Source organism: Pantherophis guttatus, chromosome 3, assembly GCF_059756535.1.
Source record: "Pantherophis guttatus breed Tessera chromosome 3, ASM5975653v1, whole genome shotgun sequence".
Lineage (NCBI taxonomy): Eukaryota > Metazoa > Chordata > Lepidosauria > Squamata > Colubridae > Pantherophis > Pantherophis guttatus.
In genome coordinates this window covers 71,856,479-71,880,917 of record NC_142065.1, presented here as the reverse complement: position 1 = coordinate 71,880,917, position 24,439 = coordinate 71,856,479, and the positions used below count along the sequence as shown (strand labels likewise).

The following is a 24,439-nucleotide window of genomic DNA, read 5'->3' as shown; positions in this document are numbered from 1 at the left end:
GTCTCCAAAAATACATGGATTTTGCATGCAACTTTTCTACAGATATTCACTTTGGGGCATGATTTTTTAAATTAAGAGCTGCATAAAAATGTGCAATTATCTGGAAGGAGAATGATATGTACAGAAACTAAATTAAATTTGTTTGCTGGAGAAAAAAAGTTAGATTTGTGGTCATTTTCATGATGACTATGACCAATCTCCAAACACCCATGTACTTGAAAGTGATGTGTAACACCTCATGTATTTCAGAACTCTTGTCCTTTAAGATTTTCCCTTCCATCACCATTTCAGCTTTCTTATATCTTTCTTTCTGTGCAAGGCAATGCTGTTTTTAAAAAGGCATTGGCCTTCTATTCTCCATATGAGCTATTCTTGAAAGAAGATATTCTGGACTCAGGCAATGTATATTCATTCATTCACTCATTCGTTCATTCATTTATTATATTTTTATTACATCTTTATTGCATCTTTATTACTTTATAAGTAACTCAAGATGGCGAACATATATAATATTCTATCCTCCTCCTCCTTTCCCCACAACAACCCTGTGAAGTGGGTTGTGCTAAGAGAGATAGGGTGACTGAAGTCACTCAGCCAGCTTTCACCCTTAAGGTGACACTAGAACTCACAGTCTCCTGGTTTCTTGCTTGGTTCCTTAATCACTACACCAAACTGGCTTCTATATCCCATTTTATCTGACTATGAAGAAGGAGATACATTGGTCATAGGAAACATCTTCTTTTGATCAGTGTACAGTTTTATACATGCGGGTATGTGATAAAATATATTTGAACATTTATGGGGTTTTTTTTCCTCTTAATATTGAGAATTGAGTTTTGAAAAGTTGGCAAAACTTCTTTTTATTTGCTTTACAATTTTGAAGTTTACCCGCTGTGGATTGCAGAGAAAATTTGGGGAGAAAAAAAAAATACTGCATCAAAATTCACCCTGTAGTGATTTGATCATCACCTTAGAATTGAGGAAAGAATACTTTTAGTAGAAAGACCTGCTCAAGTTGATTTCTTTTCTTGGATACTTTAGCTTTTTACAGAACAGCTCAACTTATTAGCATTTCTTAGAAGTCTGTGTTACAGTTGCTATGGCAGTTTGCATAATATTAGTTATAATGCTCATTTTAGTTTAGCTCATATACTCATACTTGTTTCTTGAATTTAATTATATCGCAAAACCTTAAACCTACTGATGAAGAAATTAGTGGACTATGATGTTTGTTGTGGTTTTGAGTGTTAAAATGGATAATTTTTGCTTTAATCTTTTCAGATTTGTGTTGTTTACGAACACCAGTCAATGGTTTTCTCAGAATAAATTGCACTTCAGCCTTGTTTTAAAAGAGGCAGTGGTTAAGCAGAGCCCCAAAATGCTGACTTCTTTTTCATGGCTTTGTCCAGTGGTGGGATTCAGCCAGTTCGCACCACTTTGGGAGGACCGGTTGTTAACTTTCTGAGCAGTTTGGCAAACTGGTTTTTGGAAGAAGTCATTAGGGCAGAGAACCGGTTGTTAAATTACTTGAATCCCACCACTGGCTTTGTCTAATAAACAAATAGAATAATAAATAGAATTACAGAGTTGGAAGGGACCTTGGAGGTCTTCTAGTCCAATCTCCTGCTGAAGCAGGAGACCTTATACCATTTCAGACAGGTGGCCTTCCAGTTTCTTCTTAAAAGCCTCCACTGAGGAACACCTTCTTGAACTTCTGAAGGCAAGCTGTTTGAAAACACTGCTTAATTGTTTTCATTGTTAAGAGATTTCTTCTTAGTTCTAAGTTGCTTCTGTCCTTAATTAGTTTCCATCCACTGTTTCTTGTCTGTCTTCCGGTGCTTTAGAAAATAAGCTGATCCCCCTCTTCTTTGTGACAGTCCCTCAAATATTAGAACACTGCTATCATGTCACCCCAGTCCTTCTTTTCCATAGACTAGACATATCCAATTCCTGTAGCTATTTTTCATATGTTTTAGCCTCCAGCCCTCTAATCAACTTTGTTGTTCTTTTCTGCACTCAGAAACAGAAAGTTGTGCAGAAGTACAACTATTAATATTGGATACACTAATTGTAGACTTTCTTGTAGATGGTTAAAAATAGGATGTACACAGATCATCACTGCTATTTGGGAAGCATTCATATCCTGGGATTTATTTACAGTTGGTCTGACCAGAATCAATTTAGATTGGGGTATGACTAAATACCTCATTTCTGCCATTTCTGTCTGATTCCCAAACATTTCCAGTTGTATAACTTACAATAGTTTCCTTCCACACTAGATAGTAATTTAAAGTTTTGTTATTCTGGCATATTTCTGAAATCAGAGATCAGCCAATGTTGTAGGTTCTATAAACTAATGCAAGTCCCCATTATTTCTCTCTTACTTTCACTGAATGAAACAAATTGCATACTATTTTTGTGGCCCAGTGCAAAAATGCAAAAAAAATCCAAAACCTGTAAGATTGCCCATGATACTACAGAAATGGCCATTTAATGAAAATGTGTGGTATGTGATCTATGTGTGCTGTGTAATTTGGGGAGAAATGTGTATAATTTTTACTGCCAATACCCATGATAGAGAAGCTCAAATAAAAGCAAATTCTTCTCTTCATTATGGCCTGGATTTAGGTTATTTACTCGAGAATTCTATATTGTATATTTAAACACAATAGCAAGCTAACCACCCTGTTTTTCTGTCAATAAAGTTAGCCTACAAAGATGTTAACTGATTAGTACCTGAAAAGAAACCTGGCAATTTCACCCAGAAGTTGCATGCATATGTTAAACAAGTTGGGCTAGAGTATTGTGTTCTGTAGCAACCTATAAGTGGGAGGTTGTGGAACTTCTTGCCAGTTTATACTAACTAAACTGGCACAAAGAAAGATGATCTGATCTTGAACTGATCTGATAGCTGCCATATAGTTTGCCATGATTAAGTATCATCTTATATCAACTGAGATGTTGCTTCAGAAGTAGTGGGAAACTATGATTTCAAACTATTCAAGAAGCTAAAGTAAGCCCTGCAGTCATGTTTCCTCTAACTATTTTAGAGAATTTGCCAAATTTTCAATTTTATATTTTGATCTAGATCCTTGAAAAAAGATCTCATGTTTTGGCCAATATTCTCTATCTTGCTTTTTGGTTATTTTAATGTGTGTGTGTGTGTGAGGGAGGGATAGGAAGAGAGAGAGAGAGAGATACACACACACACATATATATATAATATAATACACACACACACACATACATATGTGTATAATATTGCCATGAAGATTATAACATGTAGTTTTATAAGACCGATTTAGGTTCTGCTCATGACCCATTGCATAGAAGACTTGTTAAACTGTATTAATGTTAATAAATAGTGTGATCTGGTTTAAATAATTTAACATGGTAAGATTGGTTTCAGTTACACAAGCATTGTGTTTAAGGAAGAAACTAAAATAATATTATTTTAAAAGCCCATATTCTTATTTATTTTTATATCCAGACTTTGGCCAGTATATACCAAAAATGAGCCATCATCCACTTCCAGAAAATTCATGGGTTGATCCCTTGCATGAGTTAAGCAACACAAGGCTACAGTTTGGTTCCTGCTTGGAGCTACAAAGCAACTAATAGCACAACTCTAGCTTTGTCAAAGAGGATATATGGCTTTTTGTTCAAATGGCAAGTTGTACAAGTCAATCAAGATGCCAGCAAATGTATAAAGTTTTTCTTGCTCTAGGGGAAAAGTAGACATATTTTTCAGCATGAGTTCCAGGCAGTCGCACTGAATAATTATTGAAATTTTGAAAATATGTTCAAAGGAATTATTTTAATTGCCTTCATCCATTGTTAGGTTTCAAACAGAAAACATCAATGAATTTCTGACCCATGTAATAAAAAGAATACTTCCCTAATGGTTATGAAATACAGATTGGAGTAATAATTAACCTTAGGCTTTTCTGCTCTCTCTGTTATTTCTTTGATAGACTAATTCTCACAACTTACGGCAGAGTTTATTTCCTTTTTCTAGATAATGTGTCAAGAATTGCAGGTAGTGTCCCAGACAAGCAATCCTTTCCTATTAGCATGTAATAGGCATTTGAAATGTCCTAAAAATAACTAGGCAATAATTGCCTGTTTTCTTCCAAGAGTGATCAGTGTAGCATTGATCATATGTGTGTGCAAGAGAATGTGAATGTATGTGTGTTTTGAAGCAAGAGTTTTGGTAAACAATATAATTTTCCCCTCCCTTCTTTCCTGAATCCTTAAATAGTAACACAATGTGCCATTTGGAAATTAAATTGATCTTCCTATTGCATAGCAACATTTCTAATGCAGAATGATAGGGATAAGCAAAAATTACTGTATATTTACAGTGCCTTTTTTGGCTGTATAACCTATAACGTATGTACACAATGGACTTGGTTCTTGATTTAATTCAAGCATTCCAATTCATTTCTAATTGAGCAGAAGCTAGATCTATTAACTACCATTTAAAACTGTACGGAGAGCATAACCTTTTCCATTTGAAATATTTGTTTACTATTAAAGAAAGGCAAAATCAACATGAATAACAAACACACAATTATCTTGGGCTGTACTTATGCTTTAACCATGTTCTTTTAGATTTGTTCTTTGCTGTGTGTGCAGGGGTATATGTATGTACTGTAATTCCTACAGATTGTTTTATTTGATAGGAACTAACTCTGTATAAGGCATTGCCACTGAGTGGGAAACTGTCCTAGGAATCAGTGAAGTTTCTTTCTTGTAGTTATGGAGAGAGAGAGAGAGAGAGAGAGAGAGAGAGAGAGAGAGAGAGAGAGAGAGAGAGAGAGAGAGAACACTATTCTTGTCCTTTGGGTTTTTTTCCGATCACAGTATTAATATTGCATGAGAGAGAGAATGGGATTACACTTGTCCCCACTGTACTAATTAAGTATAAGAATAAAGTTTGTAGCAAGGAACTCTTTCCCCTTTGCAAAAGTGGCCAGGTATTTACAGCCTAAAAAGAGCCAAATTGGTGTTATAGCTAAGGCATCAGGCTAGAAACCAAGAGACCATGAATTCCAGTCCCCTTTAGGCAAAAGCCAGATGAGTGACCTTGGGCCAGAGCCTCTCTCTCAGCTCTAGGAAGCAGGCACTAGCAAATCACTCTTAAAATCTTGCCAAGAAAACTGCAGGAACAAGTCTAGCAGTGACCAGGAATCAAGAATTGACTCAAAGTCACACAAATCTCCCCCAAAAATCCTGTACATCTTATTCACATATTCCTTCCTTAAACAATAATATTGTGGAACTAGTGTCTTAACTTACCATTCATATATTGGAAGATAGGAACTGAAAAAAATAAATAAATTGACCTTTAGGAGCCATGGTGGCACAGTGGTTAGAATGCAGTAGTGCAGACTAACTCTGCTCACAGCTAGGAGTTCGATTCTGACCGGATCAAGGTTGACTCAGCCTTCCATCCTTCTGAGTTCAGTAAAATGAGGACCTAGATCAGTGATGGCTAACCTTTTTGCCATCGCGTGCCAGGAGAGGGGGGGCGGGGGGAGGGTCGCGCATGCACGTGCCCACGCGCATGCGCACACAACCCCACCCACCCTGCTCCTGGCACATGATGTCCTGGTAGGCCCATTTTTCTTTCTTACCTGATTCCAGATCCTTTCTATGCATCTGGGAAGGTCGAAAACAGCCTTTCCCACTCCCTTGGAGGCCCTACGGAGGCTGAAAGGGCCCATTTCCCAACTCTCGGTGGGACAGGAAGTGATGTTTTTTGCTGTCCCCAGCCTCCAGAACCTCTCTAGGAGTCTCTAGGAGCCTCTCTAGGAGTCTCTGGAGGCTGGAGAACAGGAAAAAAAGTCACTTCCTGTCCCACCGGGAGTTGGGAAATGGGCCCTTTCAGCCTCCATAGGGCCTCTGAGGGAGTGGGAAAGGCTGTTTTCGCCCTTCCCAGATCCATAGAAAGGATCTGGAGCCAGGTAAGAAAGAAAAACGGGCCTTCCCCACCCCCCACCAGGCCCTCCAGAGGCAGGAAACAGCCTGTTTCCCTACTTCTGGTGGGCCCAGAAGGCCTGAAAATCAGCTGTCCGGCATGCGCATGCGCCCCAGAGCTGAGCCCACTAATATGGCTCCGTGTGCCACCTGTGGCACGCGTGCCATAGGTTCGCCATCACGGACCTAGATTGTTGGGAGAAATGTAAACTGCTTAGAGAGGACTGTAAAGCACTATGAAGTGATATATAAGTCTAAGTGCTATTGCTGTCAGCTTTGGAAGCCATATTAGGCCGGAAGCTTCCATGCTGTCACCTTCTCATGTGTGGAAAAGTAGGAGGGGGGATTTAGTAGAGGGGTTGTCTGTAGACATAATAGCATTCTTCCTGTCAGTCAAGATCAGGGCGATTCTGCATCTGGAGAAGGAGTGGTCGGAGTGATGTCTCGAGATGGGACGGCGGTTGATTGGAGCATGTGATCGACTGAGGAGTGGGGATGGTTTTGGGGGTTTTGATTTACCGAGGGAAAACCTGAACCTCTCAGATTCGGGTTTTCCAGATGTGCCAGTTTACCTATTCTAGTAAATGGAACTTTGAAAAATGATTGCTTCAGAGTTTTACTTGGAGTTGGGGGTTTTCTGGAATGCTGATAATTGCTATTACTCTTATTGTAATCTGATCCATTACCACTCTAATACATGGATGTCCCTTGTTCCATAAACTGAGAAATAGGGAATAAAATGTGTAATTGTGCAGCATATATGATAGCATTATGAAACAATATGTTTTGGGAAATGTAGACATTGATTTAAGGATTCTTCATTTGAGATAGGTGATGATCTTGTGCTATAATTGAACACTGAAATTATCAAATCCATATGTCCCTAATCCAAATGCTGCATAGCTGAATTGATGTCACATTCTACTGCTTTGTTTTTAAATGAAAAATAAGAGGGAAAGAAATCAAATTATGGACATGTACAGTAATACCATTAAAGAGTTTTTTGTTTTAGCAAATTGAGTAATATACCTCTAGAAAAAGAATTGTAACCTTAGGCAATGTAAACACAAATACAGTGTCCATGTTATGTGCTGCAATGGTTCTAAACTATTCTGCATCTGGTTTACTCTGCCAAGTTCTGAGTGCCATATTTTAAAATAAAGAATAGTTGGGATATTTAATAGCACTGAATCCTGTTCCAAGGAAGAGTGGTTGAAAAAGATGGTGATATTTAACCGAGATTAGAGAAGATTAATGGGAGATGGTATTACTGTCTTCACCTAACTGAAAAACTGTCATAAGGAAGATGGAAACACAATTATTCTTTGCTGCTTCAGAGAACAGAACTAGAATCAGTGGATGGAAATCTCAGAAAAGTAGATTTCAGTCTAAGATTAGGAAACACTCCATAATGATAACAGCTGTTAAGAGTGAAGCAGGCTTCCTTAAGAGATAATAAGACTTTCTTCAGTGGGGATATTTAAGCAAAGGCTGCATAGCTGAATGGATGCTGTAGCAACATTATTTCCTCCTGGACTTACTAGGGGGTTGAGTGAATATTCCCCAAGGTTCCATTCAATTCTAATATTCTAAAATCATGGACCTTTTAGCGACAACAATCTTCTGTTCCATCCTAAAATACAGATTGGAAGATTCACGTGGAAAAAGTCCACCACTGTTTAGAGAAAACAAACCCATACCTACCTACATCAGACAGAAATATATTGAAATATTTAGCTTAAAAGTGAAAACAATTTTTATCCCGAAGGTGCTTTTTCAGGAGGCAACTGACTTTCTTGTTCCCCGCTATCCTGTCAGAGCTGAAGAAGCTTCTTGGATGAGAAGCAAAACGTCTTCAAAAGAAAAAAACAAGAAAATCCAGTTGCCTCCTGAAAAAGCACCTTTGGGACAACCACGACCTGATTGTCCCAAAGGTGCTCTACAGACTAAAACAGTTTTCTTTTGTATGGTAACTTTTTTTTACAGATCTTGTGTGGAAAGAGCATCCAAAACCGCTCATGACTTTAGCATGTATTTTCAGTACTTTTAGATTGCTTTTCGTTGGCACATATTACTTTAATATAAATTCAGTGTCTGTTCTACAATTCGATAGGCAGAAACTTGTTTTATACTTTGCTACTTCTTCTCTACTGCATAGAGAAAGGAATTTAACTGAAAAGGGAAATATTGTTTAGACTTCAAGCAAAGGGGAGCTACTGTGGTTTTATTTAACGTTATCTATTTTATTTATTTATTTATACTTCATATTTGTAAACCACTCATTTCCCTCACAAGGGGCTCTCTGGGCTGTGTACAATATAATATAATTGATAAAATAAATTGCATAAAAATTAACATTAAAATTAGAATTAGGTTAGGATTTAAAATAATAAAATTGTAGAATAATGACATTATAAACTTCTAAAGGATAAAAATCCCAAGATGGACACTTAATGTCCATCTTAATGTTGGTTATTACAGGTGAGAGGGATTCTCAGGGGCTAGCCAGCTCCACAGTTGTGTTGTCCTCTGTGCTCCCACACAAGGCTGCAGAGCCAAATTCTGGCTTCTTTGCAGAAGGCTAAGAGAGGCCTTTCTTCACCTGTGAGGACAGAATGTTCCATAATGCAGGGGCAGCACCCAAGAAGGCTCTCTTCCTAGACTCTGCCAATTGAAATTCCTTGACTGACGCTGGTGCAGCATACCTTCCCTGCCTGAATAAGTGAGACGGGCTGAGGTGAATATAGGTGATAAGCAACACTTTGAATTGGACCTAGAAACAAACTGGTACCCAGTGCAGTTCACAGAACAAGAGTGTTATATGTGCCCTTCTTTGGCCATCCAGTATGGCTCACTCAGCCACATTCACTACCAACTGAAAGCTTCCAGATACTTTTCAAGGATAGCCCCATGCAGAGTGTGTTTCAATAGCAATCAAGAGATAACCAGAGCATGAGTGACCAAGCAAAGAGCCTCCCTCTCCAGGAAAGGGTACAATTGGTACACAACACAGAGTTGGAGGCTCTCCAGGCCACATTTGCCAACTGCTCTTTGAGCAGGAACCTGGGTTCAAGAAGAACCTCAAGTTACACACCAAGTTTGTCTATGGTAGTGCAACCCTATCCAAGATGATAATCCTTCTGCATACAGAAGGATTCACCCATAGCCACTCACTTCACCCAGAATGGAGATACATAATCGGGTGTCATCAGCATATTGGTGATATCTGGTTCCGTGAAGATGGATGATCTCACCTACTGGTTTCATGTAGCTATTAAAAAGGAGCAGAGAAAGAGCCCTGAGCTGGACTTCTTTCTCCCTATTAATACCAATTAAGTGCAATCTCAGAGGAAGGAGGTGAACCAGCGCAAAACTGCCACACAATCCCAACTCCTCAAGTCAGCTCAAAAGGATACCATGGTTAATGGTCTCGGAAGCTGCTGAGAGGTCTAGGAGAGCAAGAATGGATGTATGACCTCCATTCCACTCCTACCAAAGTTTTTAGTTAGATTTTCTCTAAGTAGGGCTCTTTTTCCCTAGAACCATTTCCAATTGCTGCATCTAAATTTTCTATCAGATTCCAAAATTCTTATCTCCACATTTTCCTTGAAAACTAAAAGTGTGAATATAATCACTTAAAAAATAAGTATTATTTATCAGATATCAAACTAATACACTTCATAGTTTTGACTACCTACAGTATACTTTAGTTATAAAATTTATAAGATTGGTTCTGGTCTTTCTATGACTTATTTCCACTTCCTGAAACAAATATGTATATAAGTTATAATGTGCTGTCAATGAACAATAGTTTCTCAGACTAAAAGTGTTAGTAAGGCTGATTTACTAACAAGAAAACTGGCATGCTGTGACAGCTGCTGTCTTCATAGCCCCAGACAATCTGTTCTACACCAACATTGACTTAATCCTCCCATTTATTATATGGTCATAATGAGCAATGTCCTCAGAAATATCATTTGATTGGATATATTTGGTTGCTCTACTATGTGTACATTTTTGAAAAATCAAAACAAACTGATACATTTATTTCTAGCTAGACTAGTTATTTAATTGTGTCACTAGGGGATTAATTTTAAATATCCAGAAATATTGCTCAGAAACATTGCACATTTTAGAGTCATCAATTGCTATGGAGAAAGCACTTCAATTAAGCAATCTTGCAACCTTTTATGAGTCAGTGCATAAATACAATAGGTTGATTCCAATGCAATATTCCCTTGATGCCACACAATCTGGGTGTTAAATTGTAATTGATTCACCTAAACCACTAGCTCAAAATATGATAGTGGTAGGATCTTCTAGTGGGTATGACCTTAATTATGGAATTCACCCCTGGAGGAATTCCAGAAGGTCCCCATATTGTCTGGTTTCAAATATCAATTTACGACAAAATTGTTCAGCTGGCCATTTGGAAAATAACAACTGAGGAGAGTTTTGAATGAATTTTATTTACATTTTTGTACAATTTTACACCCATAGTGGGTATATATGGAACAGGATTATATTAAAAAATGGTACTAATTCTACCTGGGTTTTTTTCTGTGTCAATATTCAGCTTTTACTGGGTTTCTTCCTACTTGAGCAATTCAATTCTGTGCGTGTTCTACTGAGACTATTTTTCTGGGTGTTAATGTCTGGAGAAATCATGTTCAAAATGCTATCTTTGCTGGCCTTCTGCTTGATGAAATACTAAGCCAGTGAAAATTGATATCACTTGGGCTTTCCCTGTGTTTTTCATCAGTTCACAGTGGACAAAGATATTCTGAAAAATTGTGAAAATTATCTTCAGTTTCTAAAGCTTATCATAAACCTGCCCAAATCCAAATCCATCTTCAAGACTTGTTCAGTGGTAAGATGCATGACTTTACTTGCAACTCTGTTTAAGTGCTATTGTGTGCTATTGATTATGTATCAACAAATTATGTGTGTTATTGAGATTCTTATTGTTGCTGTCAGCTCCCTACACCATTCCTGCTTCCATGTATTGAGAGGTGCCTGAAATTAATTGTGGCCTTCACTGACAAAAAAAAACCCTGGAAAAATACCACCATAGGTAGAATGAGCCAAAGCCATAAGTGTTGATGTATTACCATCAGATTTTGCTTAATATTTCTCTCTATAGCCTAGTGATCAGCTGACAACAAGATTAATTGTGTTCAATTTTGATGAGATAAAAATTTCCCCCAATGCTAATTATAATTCTTGATTTATTGTTAGAAGAACCAGAATGTTGCATTGTCAACAACACTTCACTTTTATCTATCTTATATCTTTCATAAAAAATCTTCAATTCTTTTCTTCACGTCTCTTCCTATTAAGATCAAAACTAGTCTATGATTTTCAAATTACGTGTGAAATCATTTCCCCTGCTTTTCTTAGAATCACTTGATAAGCTCTGTTTCTCCCATCTAAACAGTATCATGAAGTCTTTACAAATATAATTAAACTATCTATTCCTGTTACATATGGTGCTTGGGTTCTTAATTAAGCACAGTATGTTTCTCTTGGCTGATTTCATTTATATATTTCAGTTCCAATGCTGAAATAATGTTTGTTGCAGGTTTCAAAAGAACATTATTTTGTGTCATGTGTCAATATACTTATTATTGCTATCTTCAACTATTTTGCAGAGTATTCTTGCAGAAAAGTATGGCAATAAATTATTCTAGTTTCCTCATCTGTTTACAGTAATGATCAGTTTGAAATTGAAAGTATATTTCAATTATTTGAAATGCAAGTTGTTTATCTCATTCCTGTTATCTAGTCTATAGAGACTTTTTAAAAAGTTTACAATGCATTCAAATGCATATTTTGAGGAACAAATCCTGTTTCACTTGGCATATCCCTGGCCAAGCACACATAAGGATAAAGAGAGGTGTTTGCAAGCCTTAATGATAAGGCTTATTTGAAAAATAAGTGGCTAAGGGAAAGTGAATGCATACGTACATGTATTAGAGAAAAAAGTCCCCCTGAATTTAGCAAGCTTGCCTTAAAAGAGTTCCAATATAAATAGTGGGCACAAGAGTTGTTAAATGAAGTCCAAGGATCTAAGCATTGTAGAAGGTTCATCAGTCCAGGTCCAGAGTCAGAGTCACAAGGTATCAAATCAGAAGTCAAGGTACACAGAGTCTGGATAGTTTTTTTGCTAATGGAGAAACTTCAGTTTGCTGCTCTTCTTAAATAGAAGCAGTCCCAGTGTTGCACATTTTCTTGTGCACTTTTGCCCTATTCTCCAGACAATGAGGCCTTGCACTGAAAGGGATTAGCAGCTCACACTTGTCATCTTCAGAGATCAGCAGAAGTGTCCCTGATGGTTACTGAGTAGCCCATCTCCTCTGCATGCAAAAACTCCTCCTTCATCCAGCCCCATCCAATGTGGAACTGAATGCTCATCGTGAGTCTCCTCATCTGAATCTAACCCCCCCCCCATGACATTACCATTCTCCCATCTACCTGCATCCTATAAATGCCCATTCTCCCATCCACCTGCATTACCATTCGCCCATTCACCTGCATCCTATCTACCTGCATCCATAGAAAGATCACTTTCTATGACCATGACATCAAGGATCCTAGAGTTTTTGAATTTTACTAGTATCATATAAAGTAGTTCTTGCTTAATGGTTGATTAAGCAATGATTGCAATTGGAACTGGCAACTCCATTGATAAGCATGACAATCATTGAGGGAAACATTACATGATTGCAACAGACTTACAACCTCTCTTTCACTGCAGTCATTAAGTGGTCATTAAATGAGACACTATATGACCACAACTTGCAATTTTACTACTGTCTTTTCCATTCACACACATACAGTTGCAAGCGGACATAATTTTGGATACTCTTTCAGAACACTACATAGAGAAAAATTATGGAAATCAATGATGGATAAGGCTATCTGCCAAGATGGCAATGTTCTGTTGCATTTTTGTGGTTTTATATTGTAAACTATTCAGAGTCATTTTGGAGTCAGGTGGTGCCTAAATTGAATAAATATGTATGTACATTACTCAATCATAGACAGCCAATCTTAAGTAACATCTGTTGTTGGACAAGTGAAATAAAACTCTCATGTTCCTATCATGCTTCTGATCTGACCAAAATTTTCTGCTTCGATTCTGTATAAGATATAAGGATTCTGCTTATGTTTATTTATATGTGTCTTATCTTCTTGGATTATACTTTTAAAGAAGTAATTTATACCGGAATAAGCTTCAGGCAGTTCAGAATCCTCCCTTTTGTATTAGAAATTCTTATTTTTAAGGAAGTATTAATTTCATCATGTTGATATGGGTTACCAGATCTTAATTGCAAAAATCTAATTGTGATATGAGAAAAAGATTGGGGTTGTATCTTCTTTTACTGCCTAGTGGTTGTCTGAATTTTAGTCATCATAAAGCAAGAAAACATTTATCTTAATAACAACCTCAATTGTATAAAACAGTTCTGAATCACAAATAAATAAAAGTGTGGTTCAAATCATCCAAATGAAAGGTAAACCTTTTTGTGACTTTACAAATAATATCATGAAATGTTTGTTTAATCAGACACTTTAGTTAATCATAAAGGTGAAACTGAAAGTTAGCACTGCTGGATGCTAGCATAAAAGTTAATAAATTTACCTCATAATCATTATGCACATGCTAGTTATAATAATTTACTGTCCATATCAAATCTTTATAAGCATTGTAATTAAATATAAAAATGCACATTAGAATTATAATGAGTAATTAGGGTAACATAACTAATATGCAAAAAGTCCCAAAGCTCATTAAAATGTTAAAAGATGAAACCTGTTGTAGTCAGATTTTTTTTGCCTTTTTTTTTTTTTGGTATCTGTCTGAATGTCAATATATCTTCTGTATTGTTTCATTAACTGGATCTTTTAACGACATAAAAAAAAACCTCCAATCCTAGATTAAACTAAAAGTTTTCATTATTTTGTCACATTTTGAGTTGGAACATGATAGCCACAATTTATGTTCAAGGGAAGACATTTAACCCAATGGATAAAAAATGTTCTGGAAAATGGAATGAGATTGAGCCATGCTAAGTAATTGTCAGAAAATGCTTTGGGTGATAAAATCATGCACATTGACTGAAACCAAAGCCTTCATTTGTTGTGGTAATAGGCATCCAGAGAAAATCTCAAAAGCCAAGAACATGAAAAGATCCTCAAGCTCATTACAAAGTTGAAAGATCAAACTTGGAGTGCATAGGAAGTGTTTTAGCTACTGTTTTTATCTCTCAGGAAAGTTTTCTAGGCCAGCCCATGTCTTGCTTGTGGTAATTCTACAACTGCTGAATAAGTATCAAGACTTCACAGGACATCATTTGTATTGATCACAGACTAGTGAACTAATTATGAGATTCATGAAGATGCCACCGAGCGCCTTGAGTTCTCTCAGTAAGCAAAACTGAGTTGTGCAAGCAAAATGATACCACATGCAAGGAATAACTCCAGGTGCTAATAATATATCCTGCTCTGTGAATGAATCCTGTCAGGCGGTCATATTATCATTTCAAGAAATGCTAGAGAAGGGAAAACGTTGCTCTGGAAAAAATCCTTGCTGGACTTTTTAAAGGTTAAACAAAGCTGGAGAAGGAAGCTCAGTCACCTCATGCATTTAGGGGAAGAAAAAAACACACCACCAAATCAATCCTACAGTGTAATCTCCCAGCTGCTTTACAGATGCCTAAGTTTTAATGTGGTTGTTTTAAGGGACAGCAAATGATAACCAGACTTTGTTTGCAGCTACTGCTATGGATTGTTTATAGCAAGAGCTCCAGATTTTGTCCCAGATAAATTGGGGCCCAATTCCTTTATTAATAGCACAATGATGCTGAACTGATCGTATTCACACACACATACACACCACACAAATCCCTTTCCAAAAACTTCAAAAGCACTATGTAAAGTATTATGAATAGCCACTAAAAGCAACTAGTTAAATTAGTTGTATGAGAGAGTTTAGTAGAGGTATCTCAAATGCATCATGTGTTAGACCACATTATTTTTTTTCTGTTTACTAGAACTATTTTTTGTATTGTATTTCTTCTATAATTTCCTCTAGCTATCCTTTTGTTTAGTTGTTTATTTGGGGGGAGGGTTCATTTCCTGTTTAAACTTTCCTTCTCTCTATCTGTCTCTCACACACACAGACACATGTGTATGTATAGAAGTATACAATAGATACATATTATGTACGGTATGTATATATTTGTGTATGTGTGTGTATATATGCACACATTAAAACACATGCACAAATATGCTTCCAAAGAAGTCATGCACGCAAAAAAATGCACAACTGCCTTAATGATTTGAGAAGAGATGGTTCCAGTGGTTGCCCCCGGTTCATAACGGTTCACAAGAACTGGTAGTAAAATTGGCGGGAGGCTCTGCCCACCGCCTCAGATGTCGTCAACAGTGATCTGCGCATGCGCAGAAGGTGCACACACAAATCCGTTGCGGACCGGTAGTAAAGGTAAGTAGAACCCATCCCTGGTTTATGTGTACTTTCTTTTAATGGATTCGCATAGTCTTATTAATATTGCCCACATAAAAATGTTGTATTTGACATGAGTTATTACTGAATATTGTCATTGTTTAGCTGTTTTAAAATAATAAAAAGTGAACTTGAAAGGAGTGTGATTGGCTGATTTGAAAAAAAAAGATTGGAATTATGTAGTATTACTTAGTGTATTTGTTTCAGAAAAATATTAATATCAATTAGAACATTTCTAATGGCCTCACAGGAAATTTGCCCAAAACATTAGAAGGATTATAATTGTTCCTTGAATTTAGTAGAATTTAAATCATTAACTACCAGCATATTTAAAGGTCTGATTCCTCCTTTTCTGGTGCAGTTATATTTTAACCATAACAGTATAAAGGCTATGCTTTAGGAAGAGATCCAAACAATTTTAACTGTATATATAAAACACTGTGTATAACTATGGTGAAAAGGGAAAGATCTGTTGAAATCAACAAAGGTATCTCTGGTGGTTAGCAGAAGAGTAAAAAAAAATGATTGGTGAAGGGGGATTATTTATTAAATGTATACGCCATTCATCTCACACTGCAAAATGACTCTTTGCTAGTTGCTTATTTTCATTAACCCACTATGATTTTAGGAATTCCTCTAATGAACATCCTATAAGGAACACTTAGCATATAAGGTCAGAAGTTTGTAAAGGATAGAAAGACAGAGAACCTGGAGTCAAAAACAGGAGGCACATTTATTGCTTCAACCAAGATCCCTATGTAGGAAGTAATAACCAAAAAGTAATAATCAGGATGGAAGTTTTGGAAGAACTGCCTAAAATTTCAAACTAAAAAATCCCTTTAAAGGTATTTCAGTTTATCTTTGCTTTCATCTGAGTTATGTCATAGAGGGAAAATGTAAGAACTTCAGCAAGGAAAGGTAATCTGTTTCTACACATGAATAGACCACCTGAGGTCTTTCAGATTGTTTGAACTACAATCCCCATAAAGTTCACTTGACATAACTATAGTAACTGAAGTCCTAAACGTCTGAAGAGTGTCAACTGCCTTCACCTGACCTATGCCATTTACTTGCTGTTACATGCTTCCAGAATGTCATTTCATATTTGGGAATAATTCTCTGTGGCAAAGCCTGCCTTATGGAATTGCATCTCTTTGGAGTTCCAGATGGCCCCAATCCTATTAATCTTTCATGAGATATTAAAGATCTGGCCGCTTCCCAGGGTATTTAGGCTATGTAGTTAGAAGAGCTAATGTGGTTATGCCTTTTTTTTTTTAATGAATTGATTATGTTGTGAACTTGGGTGTTTGAAGCAGTTATTTACAGATGTGGAACATAGAATAACAGAGTTGGAAGGGACATTGCAGGTCATCTAGTCCAACTCCCAACATGAACAGGAGAGTCTATATCATTTCAGAGAAGTGGCTATCTAGTCTCTTCTTGAAAACCTCCGGTGATAAAGCACCTACAACTTCTGAAGGCAAGCTGTTCCATGGGTTGATTGTTCCCACTGTTAGGAAATTCCTTCTTAATTCTAGGTTACTTTTCTCCTTGATGCTCCGTCATCTTTGTGACATCCCCTCAAATACTGGAACACTGCTATCATATATCCCCTAGTCCTTCTTTTTACTAGATAAAACATATCTAATTCCTGCAACCATTCTTCATATGTCTTAGTCTCCATCCCCTTAATCATCTTTATTGCGCTTTTCTGCACACTTGCCAGAGTCTCAACATTCTTTTTATATTGTGACCAAAACTGCAGTATTCCAAGTGTAGCTATACTAAGGCTTTGTAAACTTTCATTTTGTACAAAAAAAGAACATATATACATTTCATATTATATACTGTATATTTCATAGTATACAAGACTTTGTATACTTTCATTCAAAATTACTTCAGGATGTCTACCATATTATAGAAATTCATGATTGCCTAGTACATTAACAATAATGTACTAGAATATTTAGCTATACTCCTAACATCATATACAATGGTGTGTGGTGCCTCAGTCTTTGATGATTTTCCATTAAAGTAAATAGTCAATATGAGTTTATCTCATCCTGCAAATATTTTTACATTATAGAATTCTAGTAATTTTCACCTCATTTTCAAAATAGGTCTGTTATTTATGATCTACATGAACTTTTCTCTTCAAATCACTAACAAAATCCATATCTTGAAGATTTATTATTTTAAACTAGATTTTTCAACTGTCATGAAAACGTAGGGGAAACTAAAGTATACTCTAGAAGTTTCCAATAGTGGCAGAAATTAAAATTATATCCAGGATGCAAAAGAATAGCCTTACTATAAATTCCAAGTATAATCTATTAAACAGAACTAGTGGTATTTTTAAATCCATTACTGATTATTGTAAACAGGTTCTGTTTAATTGATTTTCAAATTCTTAGGTTTCAGATGCAGTATGGAGGGATATGGCCCCTGTATACTGCATGTTCTTTTATAAAAGTAGTCATTTTTAATTTTGTAATGCATTTGAATTGATATTATTTCCTGTTCAAGTATTATTTCTGACATATTGTGTAGTAGAACTATGAGTTGGAGCTGATTTGCTAAAAGTAACAATGAACCAATTGTTAAAAAAAAAGACATGCACATACATAGACGTATACAACTAGCTGTTCGTCTTTTTAAATTAGGCCATGTCCATTTAATGGAAATGTTATCTTAGTTTTCTGAGGATAGGTGCATGAAGCTGCATAAAACTGAGTGGGTATTTGAATGCCACATTTATTATAAATCTTTCTTCAAACATTTGGTAAAGTATACCTGGGTGATTTTTATGAAAATAACATAATGCAATTGGCCCAATATCTCTACTATATAAGTTTTATAATTAATAAACTTAATCAATGCCCCCACCTTACTCATTTGTGTGGCCAGGAGGTGATTCCTGGGATTTTGGAGCTCTTTATGTTTTTTTTTTTATATATGGAAAATCTTTTTGAAGAAGGGAGTAATGGGCTCCCCTACAGAGAAGTGATTCCTGGTCCAACTATTCAGACAAATCAATGTTCAAACTTCTCTTACTATGGATTCTATGAAGAATCCTAGAAGAAATGGGTTTTCTGGCAATCTTGTAGTCAGGATTTAGGCCTGGGTAGGGAATGGAAATGGATTTGATTGCCCTGGAAGATCATCTTTCTTGGATTCAGATATGTACCATTGTCCATAGTATCTGTGATGATCCAGGGCATGACACAAAGGCAACACAGCCAAAGAACCAGTATGAGTCCTTTTACTATCACCAACTGTGCCCCCAATGTCCCTTTCAACCCTCCGGAGAGAGCTTTTCCACCAACCTCTAATAGTCTTTGGCTGACAATACTTCAGTCCCAAATGTTGTAAACAGAAAACTTCCAACTATAAATCCAATAACGCAAGCTAAGGTAATTAGTCCGGCAGGGCAGCAAGATAAGAAGTTCCAGAAGTGAAGTAGCACGGCAGTAAATCAAACCAGTTGGGAGGATGCCAGGAACTCAGATAAACAGTGAACATGATGAACTCAGCATTTGTTCCCAACAACCACCCCTCCCATTTGCCTCTCCTTTAAACTCCATCAGCAGGTGTGCCTTGTGAAGGGAATTGGGGCCCTTTCCTCACTCATAAGCCACACAACCCACGTTGCTCTCTTCTCCATTCTCTGTTCTGCACTGCCTAGGATGAGGAGGGGGTGGGCCTTGGTCTTCATCTGAACCCCTTCTCCCTTGTTCTATCTCTCCCTTGCTCTTTCCAGCCTGACTTTGCCCTTCCTCAGTTTCTTCCACAGCCAACGGAGCCACTCTTTCACTCTCTGTCAACAGTTCGTCTTCCCTTTCAGATTCAGATTCCCACAGGGGCAAAATAGTATCCTTCTGTGCTATCTGCAAGTGTTGGTGGTTGAAGATACTAAGCTATAGAAATTTCTAAATAGGGACTTCTAGTTGGCATGCATGGGAACAGAGTGGTTGTGTCTATAACTGTTCTCCTCTCATCCACATTATTCATCACCTGCATAAAGTTGCTGAGGCAGATAATACATTGGTTTCAGATGAAGAATCTTTGCATTATCATCATGCCTGCCCAGGCCAGAGATACCATGTAATCATAGCCCAGAACCTGGAGCAATAATGGCCCAGATGTATCAAAAATAATTCTAAATTAAATCTCTGTAAGGTGGACTTGCTGTTTGTTGATGAACCACATGATATGATCCTAATTTCATCTTAGACTTTTAATGGGTTACAATACCCCTAAAAGAATGGATATCCAATTTGGAAATCCTCCTAGACTCTTGATTCCTACTAGAGCAACAAGTGCATCTTCCTCTTGTGCATAAAAAGTGGGCCTGTTTGGACTGAGACACTGGTAACACTGATTCCAGCCCTTGTCACCTCATGTATGGATTTCTGTAATTTGCCATACATGCCTTGTAACCTCTGATTGCAGAGGCTTCCTAGGTGGGAGTAGAAAATTCAGCAATGTTACACCTATGCTGCAGTCACTACATTGCTTACAAATTTGCTTCTGGACCCAATGCAACATGATAATTATCATTAAAAACTGCATGGCTTGGCATCTAAGAAATGTCTATCTTTCCCACTCAGATTCAGCCTATCTATGATATCTCTGAAGTGAGAGATGAGATGGGAGTGTCAAGGTTCCAAATGATGAATCCAATCAAGCTAGCAAGTGGAGACAATCAGACCTCCTTAAGCATATCTTTATTGTGTTCATCATTTCGGCATGCATGAAGCAAAACCAACTCTAACTAATTCCCACGGTTTTCGCCTAATTAAAGAATGAATTCTTTCCTCCCCTCCTTCAACCAGGTCACATTGTCCAATTAGGTGTTCTAGTGTCACTATGGCAACTCCTTCAGGCCCTTGCCAAACTTCTGTTAAGATGACCTTAGTTCCCACAGGATGATTTCTTGTTGTTGTCTAGGCTGGCATTCCAAACCTCTCCCCACCCCCCAACCCCCGCATAGCTTCTGGCAAGCTGAGAAACTAAAAGATGGCTGTGACAGCAGGGCACATTTTGAAGTTTGACAGGGAGCCTGAAAACAGGCTTTGCTGACATATCCATTTTTCTGAAGTGTTTTGCATCCTAAAGTTAGGATTGCCTCAACTTCCTTCTCTTAAAAAAAAAGTGTTAAAATCTATGATTCTGAAGGACTTCTTGAACTGATGATGCCAGATGGTTATGCCAGCTTTGATGCAGAACTATTTTTATGGGATTGTTTCATTGTGATTGTAAACTGCGTTGGGATCCTTTGTGAAAATGGGAAAAGCTGGGTTTGCAAAGGATAGCAAAGCTGTAGGATGTAAGTGGGTATACAAAATGCCCAAACTGAATGCACCTGTGCATGAATGAATGAATACATTGTCTATAAATATGGTGAATTGTACTATTAAAATTTATAAATTCTTACCCTAATTCATTGTGCACTTTATGGTCTCTACATCAATTATCATTTGTAGTTTTCTCTCACTTGCAATGTTTCTGCAAATAACTTTACAAATCCATCCAAAGTTTTAAACATAAAACTCTGGCACACTTTTTTCTATGTCTACCGCAATGTCTTTCTTTCTAACATAGAATAAGGGCTCAATGCCTGGTTTTCTTTAACATTTTTCTGATTCAAATGTATTAATGAAAGTTGCCCCAATGATTTTTTTAAAAAAAATATAAACTTAATATTTTTTTCATACTGTTCAACATTTAAAATCATGTATTCTTTCCTATACACATTGCGCAAGAAAATTTTTTTAAAAGGGTTTTGACATTAACAGACTGTATTCAGAGCTGTGGTAAAATCTATTTTGGTAAAGCTTATTAATATATTCCTCTAGAAATAATTTAAGGGGAGAAGGTGTTGCTATATCTTTAATTAAAACAATGTTGAATATTAGCAAAAGAAGGCATAGACAAGCAATCTAGGATTATGCTGGCCCTGCAGGAAATGATACCACTTCAGTGGCCTTGCTTCTTTATTATACTTAGAATTTTAGCAACAAGAAAACATATTAGCAGAAATATGTTTCACAGTTGCACAACATTGACGGACCCAATAAAATACTTTGTTTTGTTCAATAGTTTTCTGAGTTCTAATGCTTTCATTTTTCACCACACCATAACCATAGGGGAAAATAAATTTAAATTTTGGACCTTCCTTTTGTAATAAACTCAGTGAACAACCTTAGGTCTAATGTTCCCTCTTCTGCACTATTGTGTTGTGATTGTAATATGTGAAACAAATTAACAAACGTGCTTTAGATTCTAAGAAACCCAACATAAATAAATCAGGTTGCATTACTGTATTATTTTCAAAAAGTTTTCATTGTTATTATTACACGTACATGCTTCTAACAAGTGTTTAATGTCTCAAAAACATATTTGTGCTTCCTTGCAGTTGCCCCAACAATTCAGGAAATAAAATCCAGTGGAGTCACTCTTGGAGGCACTGGATTCATAAGATGTGAAAGTGCCGGCGTTCCTTCCCCAGCTTTTGAATGGTACAAAGGAGAAAGAAAGTAAGTTTGGATACTTTTCTCATGGCGGTCTGCATTTTAATGGGGGGGAGAATTATATGACTTTTCTTGACGTGTGTGTTGTCAGAGAAAGCGGCCAATCCAAGCTGTGATTCAGTTCTATGATGTAAATATAGTGAAAGAGTTTTCAGTAGAGGTACCCAGAGGTGGGTTTCAGTAGGTTCTGACCAGTTCTGGAGAACTGGTAGCGGATTTTTGAGTAGTTCAGAGAACCAGTGGTAAAAATTCGGACTGGCACCGCCCCCATCTATTCTCTGCCTCCCAAGTCCCAGCTGATCGGGAAGAAATGGGAATTTTGCAGTAATGTTCCCCTGGAGTGGGGTGGGAATGGAGATTTTACAGTATCCTTCCCATGACCCACCCAACAAGTCACACCCAGCAAGCTACACTCACAGAACCGGTAGTAAAAAATTTTGAAACCCACCACCCAGAAACCCAGAAAAATAGATAATCCACAGAAAACATTTCCTTATGAAACCTTTCCTAATACAAGCATGACCATCAGTGGTGGTATTCAGCCCATTCTATCTGGTTCAGGCAAACCGGCAGTGGCGGCTGTGGGAGCCTCCGCCCACCCGCCCGGACATCATCACATACCATTTTTGATGTTCTGCGCATGCGTGGAAGGCCCTGCACATGCGCAAAGGTGATGCGGGCAAGCGATCACATTTGCGAACCGGTAGCAAATGTAAGTGAGTACCACCCCTGATGACCATAATATAATTTTATAACTAATAATGATAAGAAGGGGACTTTCAAGCTTTCTAAATGCCAAGAGATCATATTCCAAATGTATTTCAAGGAAGAGTCAAATTCCCAAGTGTAGGAACTAGATGGGGAAAAGTTCTACCAAGCAAGGGAGATTATTTAATACAAGGAAAATTGAATTGACTTTGTATACTCAGACAAATGTATACCAGGAGGATGAATTGTATATTATATTATAGTATAGTATAGTATAGTATAGTATAGTATAGTATAGTATAGTATAGTATAGTATAGTATAGTATAGTATAGTATAGTATCATATTGTATCGTAAATAACTGGGTATTCTTATACATACAGCCTGGGAGGTCAGTACCAGTTTGAACTTCTAACCAACCAATGTTGGTTAGAAGGGATTGGGGAAAAGAAGAAGAAATAAGGGTGTATCAAGAGATATACAGACCATATGTGGACAAAGGGCAAAGTCAGGAAAGGACATTCATAGGGCTTTTTTAACTTTATTGTGAGAAATGAGTTGGGAAATTCTTTATTTAACATGAAAATAGATGTCTTCTGTTTTTATTGGACACATTTCAAAATGGATTGTAGATTCATAGTGATCCAAAAGCTGTGGTACAGAATGAGCAGAATAAAGTAGTATATGTATATATAATTCTAAACAGCAGGCAGCAGGTACAATTAGCACTTTTTATTTCTTCACACTTAAATCAAATATTCTGACAAGTAGAACATTAAGAAGAAACATTCAACAAACCTCATTCTACTGATCGTCTAGTAGTTAAACAGCAGGATAAAAATCAGGAGACCATGAGTTTTAGCCCTGCCTTAGACATGAAAGCTGCCTGGATGACTTTGGGCCCATCACTGTCTCAGCTCACCTCATCTCACAGGCTCATTGTTGTAGGGAAAATAGGAGGAGAAAGTATTAGATATGTTCACCACCTTTAGTTATTTATAAAAATATCAAAGATGGTATATAAATACATAAACTAAATCGATTTCTACATTCACCATAGATAGCTATGAAGCACTGGATGGATTGACCTGAATTATTTATATCAGCCTTTCCAATATTGGTGCTTTTCAGAATGATTGGAATTACAACTTCTAGGATCCAGTCAAAAACTGGAAGGCACTTGGCCTAAGAAAGTTTGCCCTATCAAAATTACAGTTAAATAATTGTAATTATTTCTATTTGTTCTTCTTAACTGACCCCTGAAATCTACAACAAAAGGGACGTTTTCCTTAGTATCTTTCTAATCTATTCATTGTCTACATGAATTTTACACTTTAGAAATAAAAACACGATGCAGCTCATATTCTTTTTTCAGAGGATATTTGTATTTGGTAAACAGGAACTAATAATTAAAACTTTGTGAAAGAAATATTTAAATTTTAGGTTGCAATGCATAGCTTACCTGCGTGTAAATAAGCTCTATTACACATAGCATGATCACACAGGAATGTACTGGAAAAAATTAAAGGAGAAATATCCAACTTTGCACCAACAATTCATGATCAGGATTTTGAAAAGGATTACAATATCTATTTCTTACATGTAATATTCTGCTTTGGAAATATATGGTAAAACTAAATATGTTTTATATGCAGAACTGTGTGGTGATTAAATAAAAATAGAACATT

At 36.8% G+C, this 24,439-nt stretch overlaps 1 protein-coding gene across 2 annotated transcripts in view; it reads left to right on the top strand.

The window, feature by feature from the left end:
• NEGR1 (neuronal growth regulator 1) overlaps window positions 1–24,439 on the top strand; it is a 517,118-nt gene that overhangs the window by 388,337 nt on the left and 104,342 nt on the right. For both annotated transcript variants that reach the window (XM_034433200.3, XM_034433199.3), the window contains exon 5: window positions 21,930–22,050. In XM_034433200.3, the coding sequence (XP_034289091.1) occupies window positions 21,930–22,050 (121 nt within the window). The remainder of the gene's footprint in view (window positions 1–21,929; window positions 22,051–24,439) is intronic.